Source organism: Aptenodytes patagonicus, chromosome 7 (genome assembly GCF_965638725.1).
Source record: "Aptenodytes patagonicus chromosome 7, bAptPat1.pri.cur, whole genome shotgun sequence".
NCBI classification, from domain to species: Eukaryota; Metazoa; Chordata; class Aves; order Sphenisciformes; family Spheniscidae; genus Aptenodytes; species Aptenodytes patagonicus.
This window is the reverse complement of record NC_134955.1, coordinates 29,987,697-30,009,447: the sequence shown is the minus strand read 5'-3', so window position 1 is coordinate 30,009,447 and position 21,751 is coordinate 29,987,697. Positions and strand designations below refer to the sequence as shown.

Genomic DNA, 21,751 nt, shown 5'->3' with positions numbered 1-21,751 from the left:
TTTTTTGTACAACAATTTTATTTTCTACCTTATATGGTTTGTAGACAATTGTAAAACGCTGATATCCACTAGTTTTAAACTGGAAAAAGTATGATGAGAATGAATACCCTGAGGAATGGTGCTTAAGTGTGACTCAGCTGCTGAAATTTACAAAGAGCAGCACCCGAAGTGGAAAAGGCAGATGTATTTCAGTCTTTAGCTTTGGCCCCTTTGAATAACTTAAAAAAAAAAAAAAAAAAAAAGCTGCCACTGCCAAGATTGAAACAGTAGCTGTGCAGTGGGCTTGGCTTTTTGTTGATGAGTCCTACCGCTTTATAGGGCTAAGGCTGCTGAACAGAAGTAGCGCTCCAGGGTTGGGCTGGGGGGAAACCCCCCATCACTGTCTGTTCCCTGAGGAGGCACTCAGCTCGATTAGCACCATTACAGGGGAGATGGGATCACACCTTGCTGATGTGTGCAATTAGCTTAACTTGTCTGTATGGTACGAAGTCACAGCCTCAGCTGGCGGCACAGAAGCTCACTACCTCCCTTTTTCTGAGAAGTCTGTTTTTCAGTAATTTAAGAAACACTTTAAAGAACAAGTGCTGAATGGTTTCCTTTCAGCTGTCACAAACCCAGTCTAATCAAAGCACTGACCGCCTCCGCGGTGACCTTGTTTAAGTGTACTTTACCAATATTAAATGTACCTATATTTTATATGGAAGAGGTGACAATAAAGCAAGCTGAAGCAGTGTCTTGTACTACCATCTTCCTCTTGCATGGAATTCAATAGCTTAAGAGCAAAAGAGGAGTGATGGTTATCACTTCTAAAGATACCAGAACAAATGTGCTTTTATAAAGTGGTAGGCAGGCTAATCGGTAAGGAAAACTTGTCACAAAAAAAGACACCAAGTAGTAAATACAAGTGTGAACAAAACTAGTGCTACACTAAGGAGGTAGTTATACATAGTACACTAGATATAATCAGTGATAAACAGGATATATACAAAATATTTATTTCCCCCCCTTGAGTTTATATTAAAAAAATTGATTGTTCTTGACATTTCAGCATATATTTTTAGGACACTAAATTCACTGAAACAATTATTTGCTCAAAATTCTAGCTGAGATGACAACTGCTAAAAGTTACCTTTCCAGTTCCATCCATAATAAATCCAGACAGCTTTTCTATGTATTTTTAAAAGTAACAATAACAACAGTTTTTAAATCTAAGGTATTGAATGTGCCTCAACACTACTATAACCTCTTTTAAGCATCATAGAGATGAAAAGCAGAAGAATTTTGTTAACGTCTGCTATTTACCATGGAAAGGAACAGAACAACCTTAACTGTTCAAAGCATCCAGTTGGTAATCTGTAAAGCCACTTTTCAGTTGTGACTTTTTTAAAATACTGTGTTTTACAGTTATGTTATGCTGTAAGCTTTTAGTTTTCCAGAGAGCTTGCATATTTTTTCTTCTTTCCCTACGTCATAGGCATGCAATTAGAAATGCTGAATAATTACTGTAACAGTTGTAGAAATTAAGGATTGATTTGGAGAGCAGGGCAAGCAGACACCTCCAACTCCTGTGATTTACCAGTGGAGCATTTTGAAGCTTGCTTTCCAAGTGTGCGTTCCAGTGGGTAACAAATGCATTCTGATGGAGAAGTCTGTCCTAAGTTGCAAGGAGGCTTCTTGAGCATCTTTCTTCTGCTTACATTTTCTCCTTTAACATCTTTTAGTTAAACGAAAACATTATTAAGCAACTAGAGAGAGTTCTAAGCTCCTACAAGTTTAGAGCTCTCATCTTGTTGGAGAAGTTGATCACTAAAACATTAAGCTCAGATGCATTTTAAGGTCTCATTCAACGCTCTCTGGATTCCACTAGCCAACAGCAACCCGAACCATACACAGACAGCACAAATATTTACATGACAGGAACGGTATTTACAGTGATTTCTTAGAGACTTCTTATTCCTCCTAACCCACAGATAGTCCTCTGCGGTTTCCGAGAGCCTGAGCCTTTTTCTTTTTTCTCTCTTGCTCATGTTTCTCACGCCTTTCTTCCCTGAAGGGGAAAAAGAGAGACAGGCCACGTCAAGTAATATCAAAGGTAGAGAGACAAGCAACCAAAAGAATCTGAAGCTGGCCAAGGCTTAACATCTATTTAACCAGCGTGCTGCATTTGCCATGGGCAGAGAGAACAGTTCCGTTTGGGACTGAATCCAAACATTCAGGCAAATACTTCTGCTGGAGACAGAAGTTGGAGGCAAAAATTGCTTTAATATAGAAGTATTCTTTCCTGAACTGCATATTTAAATCCTAAAAAGACAAATGAGTCGTCATATTATTTTAAATAACACTACTCATAAAAAGTGAACGGTGTACTAACCTTGTCTGGAGATGCGGCTGTTTGTAATCTTTCTTATGTGAAGAGATGTTGCTACCAACAGACTTATTTAGGACAGTATTTTCTTTAAATTCTCCCCAAGGTTTTAGTCGTCCTACAATTTAGGGGCAAAAAGACAGACTACTGAATTACTAGTTTAGTAATTGTGTGCTTAACATCTAACCGTGAATTTTTATACTAGCTAGCCTGTTTTTGTTGCTGGTTGACTTCAAGATGAAATGTCTCTTCAGCTGTATTATCAGTTTCACCAGCCCATTCCCCTACAAATAGTTTTTCTCTAAGTAGTAACAGGTGATTGTACTTAAAAGTAACACTCACCACACAAAATTCAGCTTCTCACACAACAGTGCACTTTTTAAAAAAATGAAATAAAAATAAGCCTCATTTGGTAAAGGAGTATCTCATATTGCCTGTACATTCATCTATTCAGTGGAATACAAGGATGTTTATGGGCTTTTGGTCATAAAGACTTATTCTTCAGTAGGGAGGCTCTTAAAGCACATATTAGGTAGAAATTTAACATCAGTCCACAAACTGTGTGGGAATCCAGAGAGGAAGGGAAAGGGACAGGAAAAGAGACTGAAAACGTTGCTGTATCATGGTTTGTATCAATGCCTTACTTTATGAGAGCTAAGTACAAGGGCTATGACCAACACTGCACAGGATCACGGTACCTTTATGTGGCTGATACCGAAGCGGCCTTGAGAGACTTGCTTTGAGATCAAATGTCTTCTTTGTGCTTGTGGGTTCTGCAGAGTGAGCTGCAAACTTGAAGGGAGTGATAACTACAAAAGGCATCAAGATATCACACTTAATTATAGTAGCAAGAACCACTGTACACAGCAAGTTGGAGAGTGCCTGTGAAGACCACCTTACCACTATCAAGACCAAAGAGCCGTTAAATGCTACCATCTGCTGCCTCTAAAGACAGAATTGCACTAGAAATAGGGAGCTTTCAGGTCTGGAGAGAGCAAGGGTTGTAGAGCATTAGCCCTTTTGCTCTGATTATGCTATGCAGTAGCATATATAGCTCCATGTATTTTTCTAGTCCTTCAGAGCAAATGCTTATTTGGAACCAAATGGATTTTCATATTAAAGACAGAAGCATTCTTCCGGAACACACCAGCTTCTGATCAGCAGTGGAACTTTTCTTTCCCCCTAAAAAAAAAAATCAGTATTGTCACACAGCAAGACAGGCAGCTCTGGGTTCTTGACCTGTGGTAATGTACCTGCCATGTTAGGGCATCAACTGTTAGATAGCAGAGCTGTGCTGGTGCAGAGATCGTTAGTAATCAGAAGACTTCTGCTTTTTCATACAGAGCTTTAGTTCCTGAGTTAATCAGGGTTGCTGAGGCTAATAACAGGTTGTCCTAAAACACAGCTAGAAGCCTGGTGCATGCCAATCCCGCAAGGAGAATGAGACCTCTGAGAAGGCATCGGGAACTCCTCTCGCCACAGATAACATCTCCCTGTACCTGTTATATGAATCTTTTGCTATGTAGTCCCTAAAGGTCTAGAACGATTTCTATCCCCTACATCCTATATTAGGCTTTTCTGTAGGTAGCTAGGTACCTGTGTTTAAGTCTTAGCACCTAACCATTTTAGTCAAAACACTGGAAACCAAAGGAAACAAAGAAACTACTGCAGTTTCTAAAGAATCAGTCATAAATTAGAGAATGAAATTAAAACCTGGGTCTATATGACATTAGGTTATAAAAAATTTATATAACAATTCAATGAGACAAAGGTCATGATCTGAAAAAGCCAAATAATTACCATCCACTTTACCCTTTGATTCACTGAGATCGTTATTTCTTGCATTTCCCTTGCTGTTTTGCCGACTTATTACTTTGCAGCTCTTTTGGCTATCAGGTGTGCAGATCTCCAAGTATGGAGACATTCTAGATGGAGTCTTGGTAAGAGAGCGTTTATGCTCATTATCTTTTGTGGCTTCTGAGAACCTGAAAATTGTTAGAAATATGAAGATAAAATCAGTCATCTACAAGGAATGTAAGCAACGTGACAGAATACAGAAGGTTCTGCATTCTACCTTTCTTACAGGTAGAAAGCTTTACTGTGTATAAGATGTTCACAGCTTATGCATAAACTGCACTAAAAATACCTTTGCTGACAGTTTTCAAGTTATGAGCCATCATCAATAGCAGTAAGTAATATTAGGAATTGCAAAGAACTGACTTTCTTGTTATTTTGGAGAGCAAATCTATTTGGATGTAATAAGCTAGTAGATTTCTTCACCAACAGATATGATTTACTTTAGATGTGGATTCTGTAGTAAAACATTCTGAACATTATATATAAATATTGTTAATATGAAGATTCAAATTAAGAAAAACTAAAAGAAAATTAACTAACAGAACTCAAAGATCTACAAGAGGACAAAGCTGGAAATTTTAGTCAAAACACGCAAGTTACCTGCATACCAAGACACACACATGTGCTGTATGTATGTGTGTGTATATACACACATTTTTTAACATATATGTGTGTGTATACATATGTATATGTGTACATATATATAAACATATGAAAGAAAATTCAAAATCTTGCATGAAGCCTTATCAAAAAGGTACTGAGAATAAGCTGACAGCCTGCAAGATATGGAAAGACAGTGAGTAAGTGAGTAAATGTTGAAGAACGCTATGTTTTGAGGGCTAGAAAGTTTATGAAGTGCAGCTTGCAAGATCCACATCAGCACATCTCTGGACAAATGGAATGGAAGCGAGTTCTAGACGTGTTGTTTTGGTTTACGTATTGCTAAGAATCAAGTAGAGCTGCAGTAACGACAATAAAGATCATCCAACCAGAGGCAGAATGAATATTGTTTTCATTTGTTGTTAGCTATTGAAATCAAAGATAGCACATTCAAAGTAGGAACAAGGCCAGTAAGATTATGAGCTTGATTTTACAAGGAATCTGTAATCTTGACCTTTGAATAGCAAAAGAACCGCATGCAAAAACTACAAATCCCATAATTATTTATTAGGACTTGTCAATATTAGAAGTCGCACTACCTGACTTAATAACAACACCACCACCACCACACACACACTTTATTCTGGGACAAAAAAGTCCCAGCAGCTATAACCTTGGCATGCAAACGTTGAGAAGTGAAGGTTATCAGAAAAATAGAAAGTAACACAACTGAGACCTGAGATTAACCAGATATTGTCAGCTGGGGGAAGAGGATATGGGTAAATTATAGAATGTCTAAATCTGAACTTCAGTCACTATGGAAAGTTAAGTAAACTGAATAAAGTTGGAATTAGTACAATAGTTAGAAACCGACAAAGAAATAGTAGAGACAAGGACTTTCACTGAAAAGAAAACTGGGCAAAAGGGCATTTATCAATGGAGTACCACATGGACCGTCCTTTTGATTCCTTCTTTTAAAAGGTTTTTTGTTCAAGACTTTAGAAAAATTAGTAATAAGCTAAAAAAATTTAACAAAAGTTCAGGAAATATTAACATAATAGAGCATTAGATTACTGTGTAGGAATAATGAAGGGCGTCTGCTGTTTTAAAAGGAAGTGAGATGAGGTTTAACAGCCTTGAGTATGAGCTCATTCATTTAGCAATTCATCACGACTTTCTGGTGTCAACTCGGTTCCCAACTGCTAGAAACAACGCGCTTATAGTAGTCAATCACAAGATGAGCCTCTGCTCTGACATGGAAGGGGAAGGGGAGAGAAAAGGAAAAGAGAGTACCCAAAAACACCCCCAAATGATGAGTCCATTGCGAGACTCACTTGGAATACCACATACAGTTCTGGTTAAGTAATCTCAAAGATAAATTAATTCAGATATAACAGAGACTATTAGGTTACCTGACAAAATGGAAAACCTAACACAGTAAGAGAAGAAAAATAATTTGGCTTGGCTGGTTTAGCAAAATGAAAGCTGAAAGAGAGGCAAGACTCCTCTACCATCAGACATGAAAGTGAAGAATCAAGGTAGTAGTAGCACAGTAAGGCTTAAACCAGCCATAAAGCTAGGCTGAAAGTTAGTAATCACAAGAAGTCTCATGTCATTCATGTTTGGAATAGGAATAATGTAGTCAAATCACAGTCAGTGTTCATTATTTCATGTGTATCATACTAAATTGCTCACCAGTCGTTTTGGTTTGTTCTTTTTACCTGACATTCATTTTGGTTGTTGAAAGGACAGAAGGATTAAATGAAGATTTCCTAGATAAAATACTCCGATTGGCAGCGTTCAGAGAACTGCGTGGTGAGCGCCGGAGGTTACTAGGAGTGCAGGTGGCGGAGAATCTGCCTCTTTCTGGATTTGGGCTGAATAAAAATGTTTTGCCACTGGTTTGTTTCTAGGGAAAAGCAAATCATGAGTTAGCACACTAATAAAAATTTATCAGAAAAGCCACTAAGAGGAAGGGAAAATACACAGTGAATTAGAAGCATGCAGTCTCTTCAGTTTTCCTCTTTTTTTCCCTTTAAAAACGTATTTTAAACATCAGTAGTTTTATCATTATTATGCTGATCTGAAAACACATACCTTAGAATTGTTACGTGGAGTGCCTTTTTCTGATGCTCTTAAGTGACTCGATTTTTTGGCCAGCACCTGCCAAAAGTAATTTGTCTTAAGTGTGCATTGATACACTGTATGCCATAGAAAAGAGACATGTAGTGTTCAGGAGTTTCAGTGTTACTGTTTTGACACATCCATTGACTTATTCATTCATATATTCATTGACACATTACTGTCACTTTTCTAAGGTCTGCCACACTCCGAAAGAGGCCCTATTAGCAGCTTTCACCCATGCAAGCATGAAATACAAAAAACTGAGGATCGGGGCCACCGAGAACAACATACATCGCATATATTTTAAAGGACAGTCATATGCAGTCATTGGACAATGGTTCTTTAAGGCACAAAAGAGGAACTTAATATTTAATTCCTACTTTTTGAGGAATAACCCATCCCCTTGGTTAAGTTCTGCAGCAATTCAAACAGTTGTAAGCAAAGGCTCCAGGAGATCCTTCATAAAAGTTATTGTGACATACTTATTTTTACTCAAAACTGACAAGTTATTTGTTGGTTCCTATAACAGTGTGTGGCTATAAATAGTTAATATGTAAAAACTTATATAACTATACAAGTTACATACAAATAACTATATATAACTAGTTATATAGGACTGCAGTTAAATTTCACTGATCGTAACATTCCACTGCATGTACACACGACCAGCCACTTACTGCTCTAAAGAGACTGGAGATAAACGAATACGGGAACAATGGATATCTTCCTGTGTTATCGCTTACCTTGACTTCGTTGAGAGAACTGCTGCAGTTCTCAATCACTTTTTTTTTCCTCTCAATGTAGTCAGCAATAGATTCCATTTTCTTGAAGTGAGCCTCATGCAACTTTTTAAAGTCTTAAGAAGTTCAAAAAAAAAAAAAAAAGAAGAGTCACATATCTGATAAGTAGTCAACTTCCTTAGGAGCTTAATAGAAGAATCTTGCAACACCTATCGTTATGGCCTCAAAAAAAAAAAAAAAAGACTTATCCCTCTAGTTAAAGGCTGTACATACACAGGTAACCAAACAGTATGAAATAGAATCTACTTCACCAGCTACATAGCCAGTCACCTGGTGCATGCTCTGCAGAATTGTAAAATCATAGAACGGTTTGGTTGGAAGGGACCTTTAAAAGATCACCTAGTCCAACCCCCAAATTCTGCAGTTAAAGAAAAAAAGAAATACTTCCATATTTTAAATGAATAAACGTATTTTACGAAGTGATGAAAATAAGCTAAAATGTAGTAATACGGCACAACAGTAGTATTTATAAAGTTAAAACTAAACAAGCAGGAGTAATAGCACGTCTTCCTGCTCTTCGTTGTTTTGAAAATCATAAATGCAAGTATTATATACAAAAGATATCAAAGTGTTTGATAAACCAGTTTTATAACATACATGTGAGTCATTTACTACTATGAATTTACAAGTTAGAAGATATATCTTAAAATGTAACCTTTGGGAACTTTTTTGTTTGCTTGCTTTTTAAAGAGAAGATGTTCTCTTCTTCAAGCAGAAATGGAAATTTGGGTTGTAAAAAGCTGTAAGTCAAGTCTCCGTTCACACACAGACAATACATCTAGATGGTAGGTTATCTTACTTGGTGTAGTAGCTTTCATTCCTGTTTTCCCAGACCTAGATGCACGGCCTGCATATAAAGGGATCTTCCCTCCTGCATGACGAGCATCACCTGGTACAGTAAGATTAGAAAAAATTGTTAGAACTACTGGAAAATATTTTAACGTCAACACAACCTTTTAAAAAGTATTTGTTCCAAAATACACCTTATCTCTTCCAAGTGGGCTTAGGTTTTGAGAAATAAAAACATCAGCTGGAATAGACACGTCCTAAGTCTCTCAAAAGCCCTTTAAATGGGATGTCAGTAACAGCATCTTGACAAACTACAAGCCCAGCGTGAATCTTACAGTCATACTGGGTTATTTTCTTTCGATAGTAAAGTATTTTACAGGGGAAGTTAACAAGACAACTATGCTTATGGTAAGCAAAATCAACTTTAAATTCACAGGTCTTGATCTGTTTAATAAGCTAGTGTTTTTTAAATGTTGATAAAAGAAGAAATACCTTTTGGACAGCTTTTCTACCACTGCCTTATATACATACACAGGGTCTAAGTTCTTTTTATCATCTCTGCTCTCAGGTATAGTATTAAGCTCATGTTCACATTTTAGCGATCAATTTTATTTTATTAAGAAAAAAAAAAATCAGGTAAAGATTTCACATAGAGTTCAATATTTGCATATCGAAAGCAAACATTTGCTTTTCTATTAATTCACATCCCCTTTAAAGTAAACTTGGATGACCTCAACATATTGAAAGAAATCCTCACTGGAAGTAAATAATGGAGGGCTGTTGGAAAAATAAATAAATAAATAAATAAATCAACTTTTCAACACTAAATGTAGACATAGCATTTTTCTGTCACACAGCTCTTACTGTCTGAAATTACTGATAAAAAGAAAAACAAAACAAAAAACCAGAAAGCAGCCAGATACTCACAATTACAGTTATAGGAGGAGATGAGTACTGTGCCAACTGTCAGAATGAATGCTGCCTCAACCAAAGCATCCTCTACATATTCTATTGCTTCTGCTTTTTAAAGAACCTTCATTGAAAATCCCCATTTTCTAAGTTACTTTGAAAATTATAGATGGCCTCCGATAAGAATGTCCCTGTAAATTCTACTGAACAGCAAGAATATCCATAATACAGCTCGAGGACTACATACACTTAGTCTAACAGGAGCAAATAATAGTATGTATCTTATTTGACAGACCCACAGTATCAATAAATTATCAGATTGGGCAGACAAACTCATTTCTTCATGTGAGCTGCATTCACGAAGGAGTGGGGGAGAAATGAATTCATATTTTCAGCGGCATCATGTTTAAAGGTCTAAAAAAGCCACCAGAGAGAAAAATGATCCACTGTAATACATTCAGATATTGTTAGGCTGTTTAAACAAATTTTAAAGGATTCTGTCTGTAAGTCCTTTTCTACTAATTTTACTCCTGGGAAGAAAGTGACAAAACCTGTTCATCTGTAGTAAAAGAAAAGCGAAGCATGAGGAAGGAAGCTCTCCCTTTCTTGCCACTTTTTAAGGGAGACGAGTAGCATCTCAGAGGTATTCCAAAAGGCACTGATACTAAATGAGGTGCAAGACTCAAATACACTCAGACCTTCAAGAACTCCTTCACTAAAAACATCAGGTCCAGAGTTCTGAAGTCAAAGCCAGCAGAATTCCTACACTACAGAATTTGTGGATTCGTGTTACGGTATGTTAAACAAACAAGTACACAAACTCAAACTAGACAGATTTTTTCCATTATCCCCAAATAAGGTACTGATCACCAGACATGCCACAAAAATCTTTGCAGACACAATAAAATAACTAAAAAGTGCATTTTAAGTAGTACAAATTACTAAACTTACTTTTTTGGGATTTTCTACTTACATTCATCTCCATTACTTTTAGTAGAAGTCTTCTCTGGTTGTTCTTTCTGACCAGTACCCATCCCTGGATTCTCAATAGCTCTCTTTTTAGTCACTTGTTCCTTGTTTTGGAATACTGTCTGCCCCTTTTCTTGCTCAGCCTGAGGCACTTCATTTTCTTTCATTTCAGAATGCTCCTGCAGTTTAAACATACTTCATTTAAACAGTTTGTTCCGACTGAATATAAAGAAAGGCTGTTGTTCCGAGAACAGTCAGTCAGTGGAACAGGTTGCCCAGAGAGGTTGCATAGCCTCCATCTTAGAGGTTTCCAATGTCAGATTAGATAAAGCCTTAAGCATTGTGGTCTAACCTCATAGTTGACCCTGCTTTGATCAGGAGATCGAGCAAGACACTTTCTGAAATCCAACCTGAATTAACCTATGAAGTACTTACCCTGTTATTTCACAAACAGATCTATACTAGAAAGCACAGCTCTAACATTTAAGTATAAAGTTGCCTTTATTGACAAAAGTTAATTATTTGCAAGTAAAAATAAATTCAATGGCTGTTACTTTTTACTATTGTAGCTTTGGTTACTGTACAATTCTCTATCTAACACTAACACATTAATGCTCATCATCTTCTCATTTCCCTCCTCTAACTCTAAATCAGTAAAAGTCTTTCACACAGTTCTTAGTTCACTCACTACTTGCATGTAATTCTAGAGAAAAAATAATTCTACCCCCATCTCACCTTGAAACTTCCCCTCCCTCAGTCATACAACCCATGAATAAAGAACCCACTGAGAGGAGTGTGTTTAAATTATGCTTGGGGAAGGGGGAAGGGGGGTGGCCAACACACAAAGCCAAGCAATGCAAATCACCTCTTTCTCAGCAGAAAGCCCTGCATTTTCTTCACTGGTATTAGTTTCCTCATTGGAGTTCCTCTTTTTTCTGTTTATTTTCTTTTCTTTACCACGTCTTTTTGTAATAAAACACACTGAATCAGGCATAATTTCCTCCTGATTGCTCAGTTCATCCAATTCAATGGAAGCAGATGCACTTTTTTCAGAGTCCTGTAGCAGAAACATACTATAATGTGGAACATATCCGACACAAACATAAATTAGATACTCCAAAGAGACAGTTTCAATTTTATTACTGGAAAAAGTATTTCACACAGAGGAAAAACAGTAGCATGCCATTTAGTAGCATAGTAATCAAGAAATTGGCAATATCGAGATTTCCCTAAACATCAAAGCTCATTGTTTGAAGACTTTGAAAAGAAGTCCTACAGTTGTTTTATTATATAGCATTTTAATAAGATTATAAGAAACTAATACTTTATATTTGAAATCTGACTTGCATGGTGCTGTGACTCTCCCAGATCTGTACGTTTCTGTGGAATACTCTTCACGAAAAAAATCAGAGCCTCTTCCATGCTTGTTAAAATTAAAAATAAGCTGACAAGGTTTACACTAGTTCCTCAAACCTTTAAAGAAGATTTTAAAGGAAGCACTTAAAGGGAGACGTATTTTAGAAAAAGCAGATCCCAATTTACTTTCTATCAAAAACATAAAAAACATCACCATACCCAACAAAATAATTCAGCTTACAGAAGGAAAAACTTTAAAGAAAAGTTAAGAAAACAATGTTAAGAGATGAATAAAGGAAATGTCACAATTGTGTCACTTTCATTACAGTGTCAGTGTAAGTAAATTGTAGTAGGTGCAAAATGCTTTCTGATGAGTATCTAGTACCTTTCATCTAGGCGTGCAAAAGGAATAAAATATTTTTATATTTGGTACTGGCTAGTGTCTGGAGCTAAAGAGGCAAAAATTAAGATTTGTTCAATGGAAATTAAATGTTAGTGTTCACAGAGAAGAATTTTGTACAGATGTTGAAAAATACATTGCTAATTTTGGCAGCTGAAAGGAAATCAGCTGTGGGTCATATAGGAGGCCACTTCAAAGCTAATATTAGCACATCTGTTTCTACCAGTACATGAGTGCATTAAACTAAAGGCACTGTTAAGAAAAAAAAGTATTTTTATTACAGTTCACATCATGGTAAAAAACAACCTTCAGTACATGCCCTGCTCTACTAGTTACAAAGTTAGATCCATCTCTCTTAAAAAGAATGGCTGATTTATCATCTATTACCATATTTTCATTTTCTTGTTTTGTTCCATGAAACTGTTGCTTCAGTGCTTTCAACAATTTGTCTGCCTGGAGAGAAATCAAAACAAAGAAGAACCAAATATTGCATTAAGTCATCAAACAAAAAACTGCATAAACCCAACTAGTGTCCTATAAATTGATCCAAGAAACAAGCAGAACATTTCCTGAATCCAATGGAATAAGGCATGCCTAGAGCTTCATTCAAGTCAGTCAAATTAGAGAAAGCGCTTAAGGCCACAGATGAATATGTAGCATATTCTCCAGAGGCACAAAGACAAATTTCCTTGACTAGGTTTCTTCCGGTCTGTCTATTTTCCAGAAAGTTTAATTGTTCAAGGACGAATGAGACTGTTTTTAGCAGCACTGCCTAGCAGAACATGAATTAAAATTGTATCAAGTTTCTGCAATAACTTCTGTCTTGCCCATACTACACACAAAGCATTCTTCTGATCCCTTACATATATTCAACAGTAATAGCAATAAAATAACAACAATAAAATTACATCATTGATATTTTAGGGTATGAAAGACTCTTAAATACCTAATGGGAAAGGTCAGTATAAAATCAAATCTGAACTAGAAGTTTAAGAACAAAATAACCCAGAACTAAAACCCCAAGCAGAAGTCTTAGTCCTGTCAGGACAATGAGTTCCTTTGTCCACCTAAATCGTGGATCTTCTTTCTTTTAAGGCTTTATGCCCTCTCCCACTGGTAGTGCAGCAGCCTGACCGCTGCTGAGTGATTTACTGGCAGTGCCTACCAGGAGAGTTCAGGCCACCGTCATAAATCTGTAGCTCTAGGCAAAAGAGATGGGTGCATGCTTAAATTTCTCGTTCTTAACCACGACTGGTAAACAAACACACGCAGTCCCGTCCCTTAAGGCACCCTATTGTTAATATTCTTCCGATTCCTGGTCGTAAAAAAAACCCCTACAACTATCCGCATCGCGGGGGGTTGCAGCGCGGTAACCCGTCGCGGACATAGGCGGGCCCGGCGGCAGGGGCAAGCCGGGCCCGGCGGCAGGCTGCCGACGCCGCGGTGCTGAGCACTGCAGGGACGCGCTCGCAGAGCTGCGGGCGGACCCCGCGGGGTAGCCCCGCGCCTCCCCTTCTCGAGGCCTCCGTAAAAACGGAGCCCCGCAAAACCAACTTTTCCTTCCAGCGTGTGCCCGTCACGAAGGCGCACGGACACAGCGCCTCGCGCTGCGGGCGGGAACTAACGACCCGGACGCGTCTTTTCGGATGAAGGGCCGCTTCAGCGCAAAGCTACCACCGCCACCCCGCAGGCCCGGGCTGTGTCCCTGCCAACACCGCCGCCAGCCCCAGGAAGGGACGGGGACTGAAGGCTCTGTCAGCGCGGTACCCAAAACGAGAACAACGTCCGGGGGCACGGGCGGGGCACGTTCCCGGCACGACACCCACTCCCCTCAGCTCTCGGCCGGGCAGAGCGGGAGGTCCCAGAGCCGGGGCCGCTCTTCGGAGGGCGGGCGAGAACCCAGAGCTCCCCCCACCCGCCGCTCGCTCAGGTCCACGGCCCTGCTCCCTCCCAGCCCCGGCAGCTGCCCCCACCTCACCCGGAGGTTGGCCTTCAGGCCGGCGGCCTTTGCGATCTGCTGGAGCTCGACGTACTTCAGCGACTCCAGCTGCTGGAGCGAGGAGAGCGCCATGGCAGCGCCGACCCACCGCCTCGCCGGCGCCAACCGCCGCACTTCGAATCTCGCGCTCAACTGACAGGGCGCGCCTTGTCCCCGCCCCCGCCGTTCGAACTCGCCCGCCGCGCCAGGCCATTGGCTGGACGAGGCAAAGGGGTCGGGCCTGGGGGGGGAGGGCACGGAAACCACCAATGGCGACGCGGCCACCGGGGCGTGCTTTTTTTCAAACGCCACAGGCGCTCCCGGCGAGGGAAAGCCCTGCCCTCTGCTGCTTGATTGGGCAACGGAATGACTCGGTGCGGCCCGTTTCCCAGTAGTCTCGGGAGATGACGATTGATGCATGCGTTGCCCAATGGCAGCGCAGACTGCGAAGCGCGCTCCAATTGTGAGGCCGGGAAGGCGGGCGCCGCGCTCGAACGCGGGGCGGGAGAAGATGGCGGTGCGCCGGCAGCTGCAGGAGCTCTTCCAGGACCCGCAGCCCGGCGGGGCCATCACTGTGGAGCGGCCGCCGTCCCCCGCCGCTGCCGCGTGGGTCTTGCGGTCGCCGTCTTCCTCGCCGCCGGCCGCGGGGGCGGCGTCGCCACCGCGGCGGCAGGGGCCGCTGCCGGAGGACTGCGCCGTGTTCCAGTGCCGCGGCTGCTGGACGGTGCTGGGGGACTCGCTGCATCTGTGCGCGCAGGAGGGGCGGCGGCTCGGCCTCCTCGTCTGCTTCAGTCAGTGCCCGCCTGGCGGCCTCGGGGCGGGGGGGTGCCTGGCCCCGCCTGCCGCCGGGCAGGGCTGGGCCCCGCGGGGAGGGCGTGGGGCCGAGTCAGTGCTGTGCCCGTGCCCCCGCCCCCGGAGGGCCGCCGACCTTCCCCCGGCCCTGGGGGTCTGGGCTCGGCTTCGCGTTGGGTGTCCCGAGGCGGCGGGGTGGGTGCCTCGGGCCCGTCGGGGACGCCCGGGGTGGGGCTGGTCCGGGGGGTCTGGTGTTCAGCGGGTCTCTCTTCCTCCTCAGAAGTCACAAACGATGTGGCCTGGGAGGATTCGCTCATGATCGGCCTCGAGGGAGCCCTGCTGGGATGGTGCGTAGCTCACCTAGTCCTTGCTTTTGGCATCGGGCCTGCCGGGAACAGTCGCCACGGTAAATTGCGTGGGCAAAAAGAGGCTTCTGCAAAGCTGGGAGCCAGGAGCCCCTCTGACTTGTGCGCTGGGGTTTCTTAGGGGCTTGGTAAACTCCGAAGTGCTTTTTGTACTCGTGCTTCATCATTTCGGATGGAGAAACCTTTTGTAGGTATGTAGCTTTCATTTTTGTCAAAACCAAAAGTTAGGCTGCTCTAACCTTTGTTGGTGGAGAGGAACATTTGAGCGATGCAGTAAAAGGCAGCCTAGCCTTTAGGTCTCTTTCTTCTGCTCCTTCCCTAAAAGGTCTGTTACCTAAATTAAAGCATCTCTGTTTGGGGTTTTGGGATTTTTTTTTTTTTTAATATTGAAAATTAGTAACTTCTGCTGCTCTATTCACAAGCATACAGTTAGCAACAGGTTTGGTAACTCGGGATAGTCTGATGGGAAGGATGTAAATATCACCTGAGGACTTACAGAACAGTAGTTTGTTTAAATGATATTCAAAGGCTATTTTACAAACTATAAGGGCTGGGAACTTTTTAAATATAAGACTTGGTTGGGTTTTTATTTGCCTTTTTTTTCCCCTCTCTCTGCATGAGGCAATAATCTGTTTCATCAGGAGGAAATTTCACATCTATGGCCTGGTACAGGCATTGTTTCGCCAGTTAAATCATGTTCGAGTAGTATAGCCTAAGCCGCTCTGTGATAATAAGATGTGTATTTTCTTCCTTAATTGCAACTTCACTTATTACAGAGATTATTTCTTGGACAACATGCTCAACTCTTTATGTTCACGTCCTCTTTGTATGTATTGTTTCTTTAAGGAGAAAGCATTATTATGTCTTGTTTTGCTGTCCTGATAGAACTGAAGATTTGATGTCCTCTGACAAGTATGCAGTATCTATGGTTTCAGAAGCTTCTGTTTAATAATACTTTTCCCTTTCTCCTTTTAGTGCTTACAATGCATTATCCTGTCGATCGTGTGGCTTGATCGTGGGCTTCATTCTTTATTCTGCCTCCAGTGACCTGGCGTATCTCCGAGGCTTCTTCTGTTTCTTCAAGGACAGCATCCTCTGGTGAGTATACTGTATTCTTATGGTCAGTGGCTTCATGGGAATTTGTAAGTTATTACAACAGGGTGTACAACTAACCTACAGCTAACAAAAGCAGCTTTACTTTTGACTGGGCGCATTGGTGTGGGATTTTAATATCCTCTATGTTTAAATTGTTTGTGTTGCCGTGACCCCATTTGATTTGCCTTGCACTTTTTCAGTGTCCTCATGTAATGTCAAGGTTTAAATTCAGTTGTTTGCAATACTGAAATCTCCTTCAGTTCCAGATTCGCTTAGCTAATGTTAGGTGTCAAAGTGGTTCTGTGATAGATTGAGGACTTGACTATAGAAACTGTAAATTACTTATAGCTAGTGGTGAGAGGATCTTATGATTTCAAAGTAAAACCATTGTTATGTTTTTAATATTTTCATAATGTATTGACTACTTCTGGCAACAACTTTGTATCTGCTTTAAAATCTTAAATAATCTGTTTAAACAATGAATGCAACCATGGGGTTTTTAACTGTTTTTCTTGGGTTTTTTTCCCTTTCTCCTTTTGTTTTCCAGTTATGTCTTAAAAAACCAAATGATAATAGAAGCTTCTAAGGTGAATTTTCCTGCTGTGACCTTAAAGGAACAACTGCGGGAAGTAAGGTTTCTACATTAATTTGTATGGAAAATATTTTTAAAATGCTGATACTTTTGGATATTAGTCCAAAAATATTGATACAATTACTTTTTTTTTTTAGGTGCATAAGATGGAGAAAATACTGACTTATAATAAATACAGTGACTGACTTAAATGCGTGAGACATGCAAAACATTTTCTAGAACCACTTATCTGCAAAACATATCCAGTTCTAGCTAATTTTCTGGCAAAAGTCCGTTATCCTTTTATATCCACACTTTGAAAAGAAAAAAAACAAGACTCGCTTAGACAGACTTTGCCTAAGTATTACTACTTGTGTTGTCCCTAGAATTAATAAGTCACCGTTGAAGAATTTAAAAAATAGCCATAAATACAACTGTGCTAGAATCCCTTTCAAATTAACAAATTGCTATGTAAGCTTAAAACAGCATGGCAATATTTACTTGTAGTTTCAGAGACAACACTAGAACCTCCCTGCTTTTTTGGTGTTTAAATTGGATGTTCTTTTCTGTGACTTAGTTGTTAACTTAGTAAATTGTCTGTCGTATAGCTCATAAAGTTACTGTGTGTAGGAGACAGCCAGTGTATCCAGTATTTATGTGCTTACTTGTTCCTTACTTTTTTTTCTTTTTTTAGTTTCTGTTCTAAGCATGGAAATGGGCCCGTGACATTTCTTAAGTTTTGTCTTCCTTAAAGTCATCTTCCAGTGTCTTACCATAAGATCAGAGTGTTTTTATAGGTAAAGTGAGGCTAAAATGCAAAAATCTTATCCAGGCAAGACTTCTAAAGTTGAGACATGTTTTTCTGAAGTAAAAAAATGGTAGCACTTCATTGCAAACACAAATTATGTGACTGTGGAGAGTTTCCTTATTGACTAGAACGAGTGCAAGAATGTGGTCTTTGCTTTTTGAGACATAATGTCAGCAGGATTTTACTCTTGTGCTCTAGACGTGTTAACTTAAACCCCAGACTCTGGAAATGACATTTTTGAGGGACTGTCCATGTGTATTCCTAAGCTAATGATTAAACAGTCTGTCCAGATATTGTCAAAGAAGGTCTCTGGCTGTGTGAAAACTTGTAATGAGTTAACTAGGAAAGATTGGATTGATCGTAGTAAGGCTCCAGCAACTGTCTCCTTAAGCAGATTATTTCCATACATCTCTGAAAAGGGTTATGCTGGCACACATTCACCTACCTCCTCTTTGTAACGCAGGCCTCTGTTTTGGGTGCCAGTTTTGCCTGTACTAGGTACACGCATAGAGATTAAAGCCCAGTATAATTTTCCATCTTGAAAGTCAGCTGCTCTTTAGCCACTGGAAGTGGGGTGCACATCACTCAAAGAGCCAGTGTTAGGACATTTTTCTCTAGTTATAATACTCTTATTTCTCTTTTTTTCTAGCTGAAGGAAAAGCTTGTGGAGGTCCACGTTCGCATAGAATTGCTGATGAAGAAGCTGGAGGAACTGGAACAAAAGAATGTGGCAGAAAGGCAAAGCTCTGCATCAGATGCAGTTGGCCTACTGCCAGGATATGCAATAGTCAGGGTCAACTAATAATATGCTGCTTTCAAGAACCACTGGAGTTTTTTCTGCATCTCTGCTGAGTTTGTTCATTATGATGAAACAATGTACCAGAACAGGTTTGAGTGTTGATCTGTCACTTTATCTGTGTCTAGAAAGAACCGATGCTTAAGTGCATCCCTTCAATCTAAGGGGAACACCTGAAAATCTGACATACTGAAGTTACGCTTGGAAAAATTAATAGCTCGCCCATGCAGCCCATCACTCTCTGAGACAGTATAACTGTGACTTTGATTCTCTCTAATGACTTCGGGGGGAGGGGGAGAACAGCCTCTGAAATACTAAAATCAGGTTTCTGGAACTATACAAAACATACTAACAAGATAAGACTTAAGAGGTGCTATTATAAATTGAATGTTCTCACAGAGATCTGAAGTTCTTGTCCTACCTTTTCATATAGATTGTTAATGGCATCTAGCTGTTGGTCAAGTGGCTCATTAGCTGCATCTGCTATGTGAGGCACTGCTAAATGGCCTCCTGATGAGTTCTTTTAGATTTGCTTGTGTGTGTGGCCTGCAAATGGAGCAAGCTAGCATGTCATAGAAGCTGCCCAGTGTGCTTAATGCATTAATCTGGATGGCACAATGCTGGCTGGAGCACAAGGTTTTGGATTTCAAATTCAAGGGCAATCCACGTGCCTGCCAAGTCCTCTGGAAGTGCAGCCCCATGGCTGCACAGGACTGAGTCAAGTTCTGGCAGCTCCACAAAGCTTCGGCTGTGAGCAACTGCCTTTAACAGATTTGAGCCTTTCTTTCTGGGGCTGAAGCTGTGAAGCCAAGGAACAGTATTTTCTTCTCCTTCACTTCTGCTCAATCGTGGGAAACGCTGCTCTGCTGAAGTTGTGATGATCTGCCTGATGCCTTCCCTTGGCCAGTCAAGGTGTTTCATAAAAAATACCTAACGGGTACTCATTGGGATCTCTCTGTTTTGAATGGGTTCTGCTTCTTTCCAAACATCTAGAAAATAATTTGATGGAAAAGAAAGAACACTGCTTACCCCTTTATATCTTTATACCTTATTCTTGTTAGTTGGAAGATTAAGGGTCTCTTCCTCTCTCTTTTTCTGCCTAAAGGGCTGATATTTTAAACCTTCCATAAAGTTTAGTAGTTGTCTGTAGTAGTCTAGAAAGGATTGTATTTACTTGATCAACTTAATTTCAGTGATGCAATTTTCTGTTCCCTTACTTCTGCTTCCATGTATGATTGGCAGATTGCACTCCCCGTTGCTGCTGATGCCAGTATGCCCTGTATTTCATAGTCTTAATTGTTTTATTTGTAAAATAGCTCTTGTAATGGGCTTGGAGCAGAGGGGACAAAACTCACAGCAAGGCACCTCAGAGGCTTTAGGTGGGCAGCTGGTACTTATACTATTACTGATGTTCACTGTGCTGCTTTTTGATTAAGAGTTCCGGGTTGTCTCAGTTCATTCTGATTAAGCAGTAACATAGAATATCAACAGCCATTCTGCAGGGAGAGGAGGGGCTCTCTCTGTTAAATTCTAATACTATATGCTATCTAAATTTTTATTGTTTATGTTTCACAGATTTGACAGGCGTGTGCAAAAATGCAGTGCTTTTCAATGACAGCTAAATCCAGGATATCAGAAGTAACTACCTGAAGTACATGCTACACTCCTGCAAAATCTGTTTCATTGCCTGTAATGTTATCCTCCCTAGAATGAGCTCTATCCTGAACCCTTAACTGGAAGGCTGTTCTTAACAGTTGTCACTGTATATTCATGTGAAGTTTGGATTTGCTGTATTTGATTATTTTGTTATTAAGAACAAAGAAGTTTTTAAAGTTGTGTTGTGCAGTGACTTCTGCATTATGTTTAAGGGCCTGTTGGTCTTTAACTGGGGTCTTTTGACTAAACTCATTTTGTGCCAGCATCTCCCCATCTCAGGTAAACGTTTTCCATTGTATAACTTCACCTTTGTGTTACTTTCTAAGTGACAGCCCTTTTATTGTTGCATTGGTCTAAGAAACATGATAACGGGACTACTCACTTTTGCCCTTTCGTTCTGGTTTCTGCACTGAGGCTGTTTCTTGCTATATACTTTACATCTATACTGTGTATAATAGTGCTAAATTGTCTTGCTTCATTTAGCTAAGTGTCCACCCTTAAAAAGAAAAGAAAGCTGTCGGTTACGGTTTTTTAATATTATCTTTTCAGTTGTAAAGAAGAAACTTCTTAAATAAAAAAAGCTGAAATTCAGAAATATATATTGTGCAGATCATGTATAATATATGTCATAAGCCCACTTCTTTTCCTTAGATTATGTTTGCAGAAAAAACCCATCAGTTTATCTTGCTTAGGTCCCGATTCATTATGAAGCATTAAATTTAATGGTTCCTCATTACTCGTTATTTGTTTAAATTCATGCTAAGTAATGTATGTGCTAAACAATAGCTGGTAAACTTTTAAACTACATTTCTCTAATCTTTGGAACTGGGAGGACCTCCGCTCTGTTGAGTCAAGCTGTGGTCATTCATGTCTATTTGTCAAATGATTTTTTTTCTTGGCACTGACTATTGCCTGATGTACCTGCTGACACTCACAGCAATACAGTGTTTTAAGTAAATTCTGTTTTAAGAAGCAAGCCACCTTAATTTACAAAACATAAAATAAATGCATTATCTTCAGTAATTTGAGATGAACATTTACTGAGATATCAACTTAAACCTATGGGTGCATTTTGATTTAAGTGATGCTTATAAACTTTTATTCCTGAAAGATTCAGCTTTTGATCCCACAGCCTGTCCCAGATTCAAATTCCTCTTAATCTACAATTGATCAGTGAGTATTTGTTTTTCTTATTCTAGTGTAGAACCTAATCTCCTCTAACTAGGCATCTTGAGAGAGGTGTTCCAGCTTTAAGTGCAGCCAGGGCCAGTCTGGCGTGGGAAGGACGGATTCTCTATTTAAATGAATACCAGCCACTTAGAAAGCAAGTCTCAAGGTCAGGCCTTCTTACGTTAGCTAACCAGCAGCTGTCTTCTCTGGAATCTAAAGACAAAAACAACTAGAAAATGAAACAAATTAAGGTGGTTGAACAGGCTAGTGAAGTAACAATCATACTGTGAATCTTCCATAAGCTATCATAAGGGTTAGCAATCTGTAACAGGTTTTGGAAAGCTTGTAGTA

The 21,751-nt window shown here is 40.1% G+C and overlaps 2 protein-coding genes across 3 annotated transcripts; one reads left to right on the top strand and one right to left on the bottom strand.

Moving 5' to 3' along the window:
- Positions 1–72: 72 nt before the first annotated feature.
- NUSAP1 (nucleolar and spindle associated protein 1) lies at positions 73–14,287 on the bottom strand. Of its 2 annotated transcripts, none has more exons than XM_076344618.1 (12): positions 14,148–14,287; positions 12,557–12,622; positions 11,279–11,470; positions 10,418–10,592; positions 8,546–8,635; positions 7,690–7,802; positions 6,920–6,985; positions 6,544–6,731; positions 4,166–4,350; positions 3,064–3,174; positions 2,372–2,483; positions 73–2,047 (listed from the first exon to the last, which is right to left on the bottom strand). In XM_076344618.1, exons 1-12 carry the CDS (start codon positions 14,238–14,240, stop codon positions 1,960–1,962), a joined length of 1,479 nt encoding a protein of 492 aa, XP_076200733.1. In that variant the 5' UTR covers positions 14,241–14,287; the 3' UTR covers positions 73–1,959. The 2 variants fall into 2 exon arrangements, with proteins under 2 accessions (XP_076200733.1, XP_076200734.1); XM_076344619.1 differs by having other exon boundaries at positions 4,178–4,350.
- A 356-nt stretch (positions 14,288–14,643) lies between these two features.
- Positions 14,644–20,818, top strand: OIP5 (Opa interacting protein 5). Its single transcript, XM_076344617.1, is given in 6 exon segments — positions 14,644–14,938; positions 15,220–15,286; positions 16,280–16,402; positions 16,947–17,028; positions 18,428–18,514; positions 18,516–20,818. Coding segments are annotated over 6 exon segments (690 nt in total). The 5' UTR covers positions 14,644–14,658; the 3' UTR covers positions 18,567–20,818.
- The last annotated feature ends 933 nt before the right edge of the window (positions 20,819–21,751 follow it).

Coding starts and splice junctions, on each gene's coding strand:
- NUSAP1 (XM_076344618.1), bottom strand. CDS start 14,240: ATGGCGCTCTCCTCGCTCCAGCAGCTGGAGTCGCTGAAGTACGTCGAG. Junction 6,986..7,689: donor GTTCTCTCAACGAAGTCAAG/GTAAGCGATAAC, acceptor TACTTTTGGCAG/GTGCTGGCCAAAAAATCGAG. Junction 4,351..6,543: donor ACAACCAAAATGAATGTCAG/GTAAAAAGAACA, acceptor AACAATTTTCAG/GTTCTCAGAAGCCACAAAAG.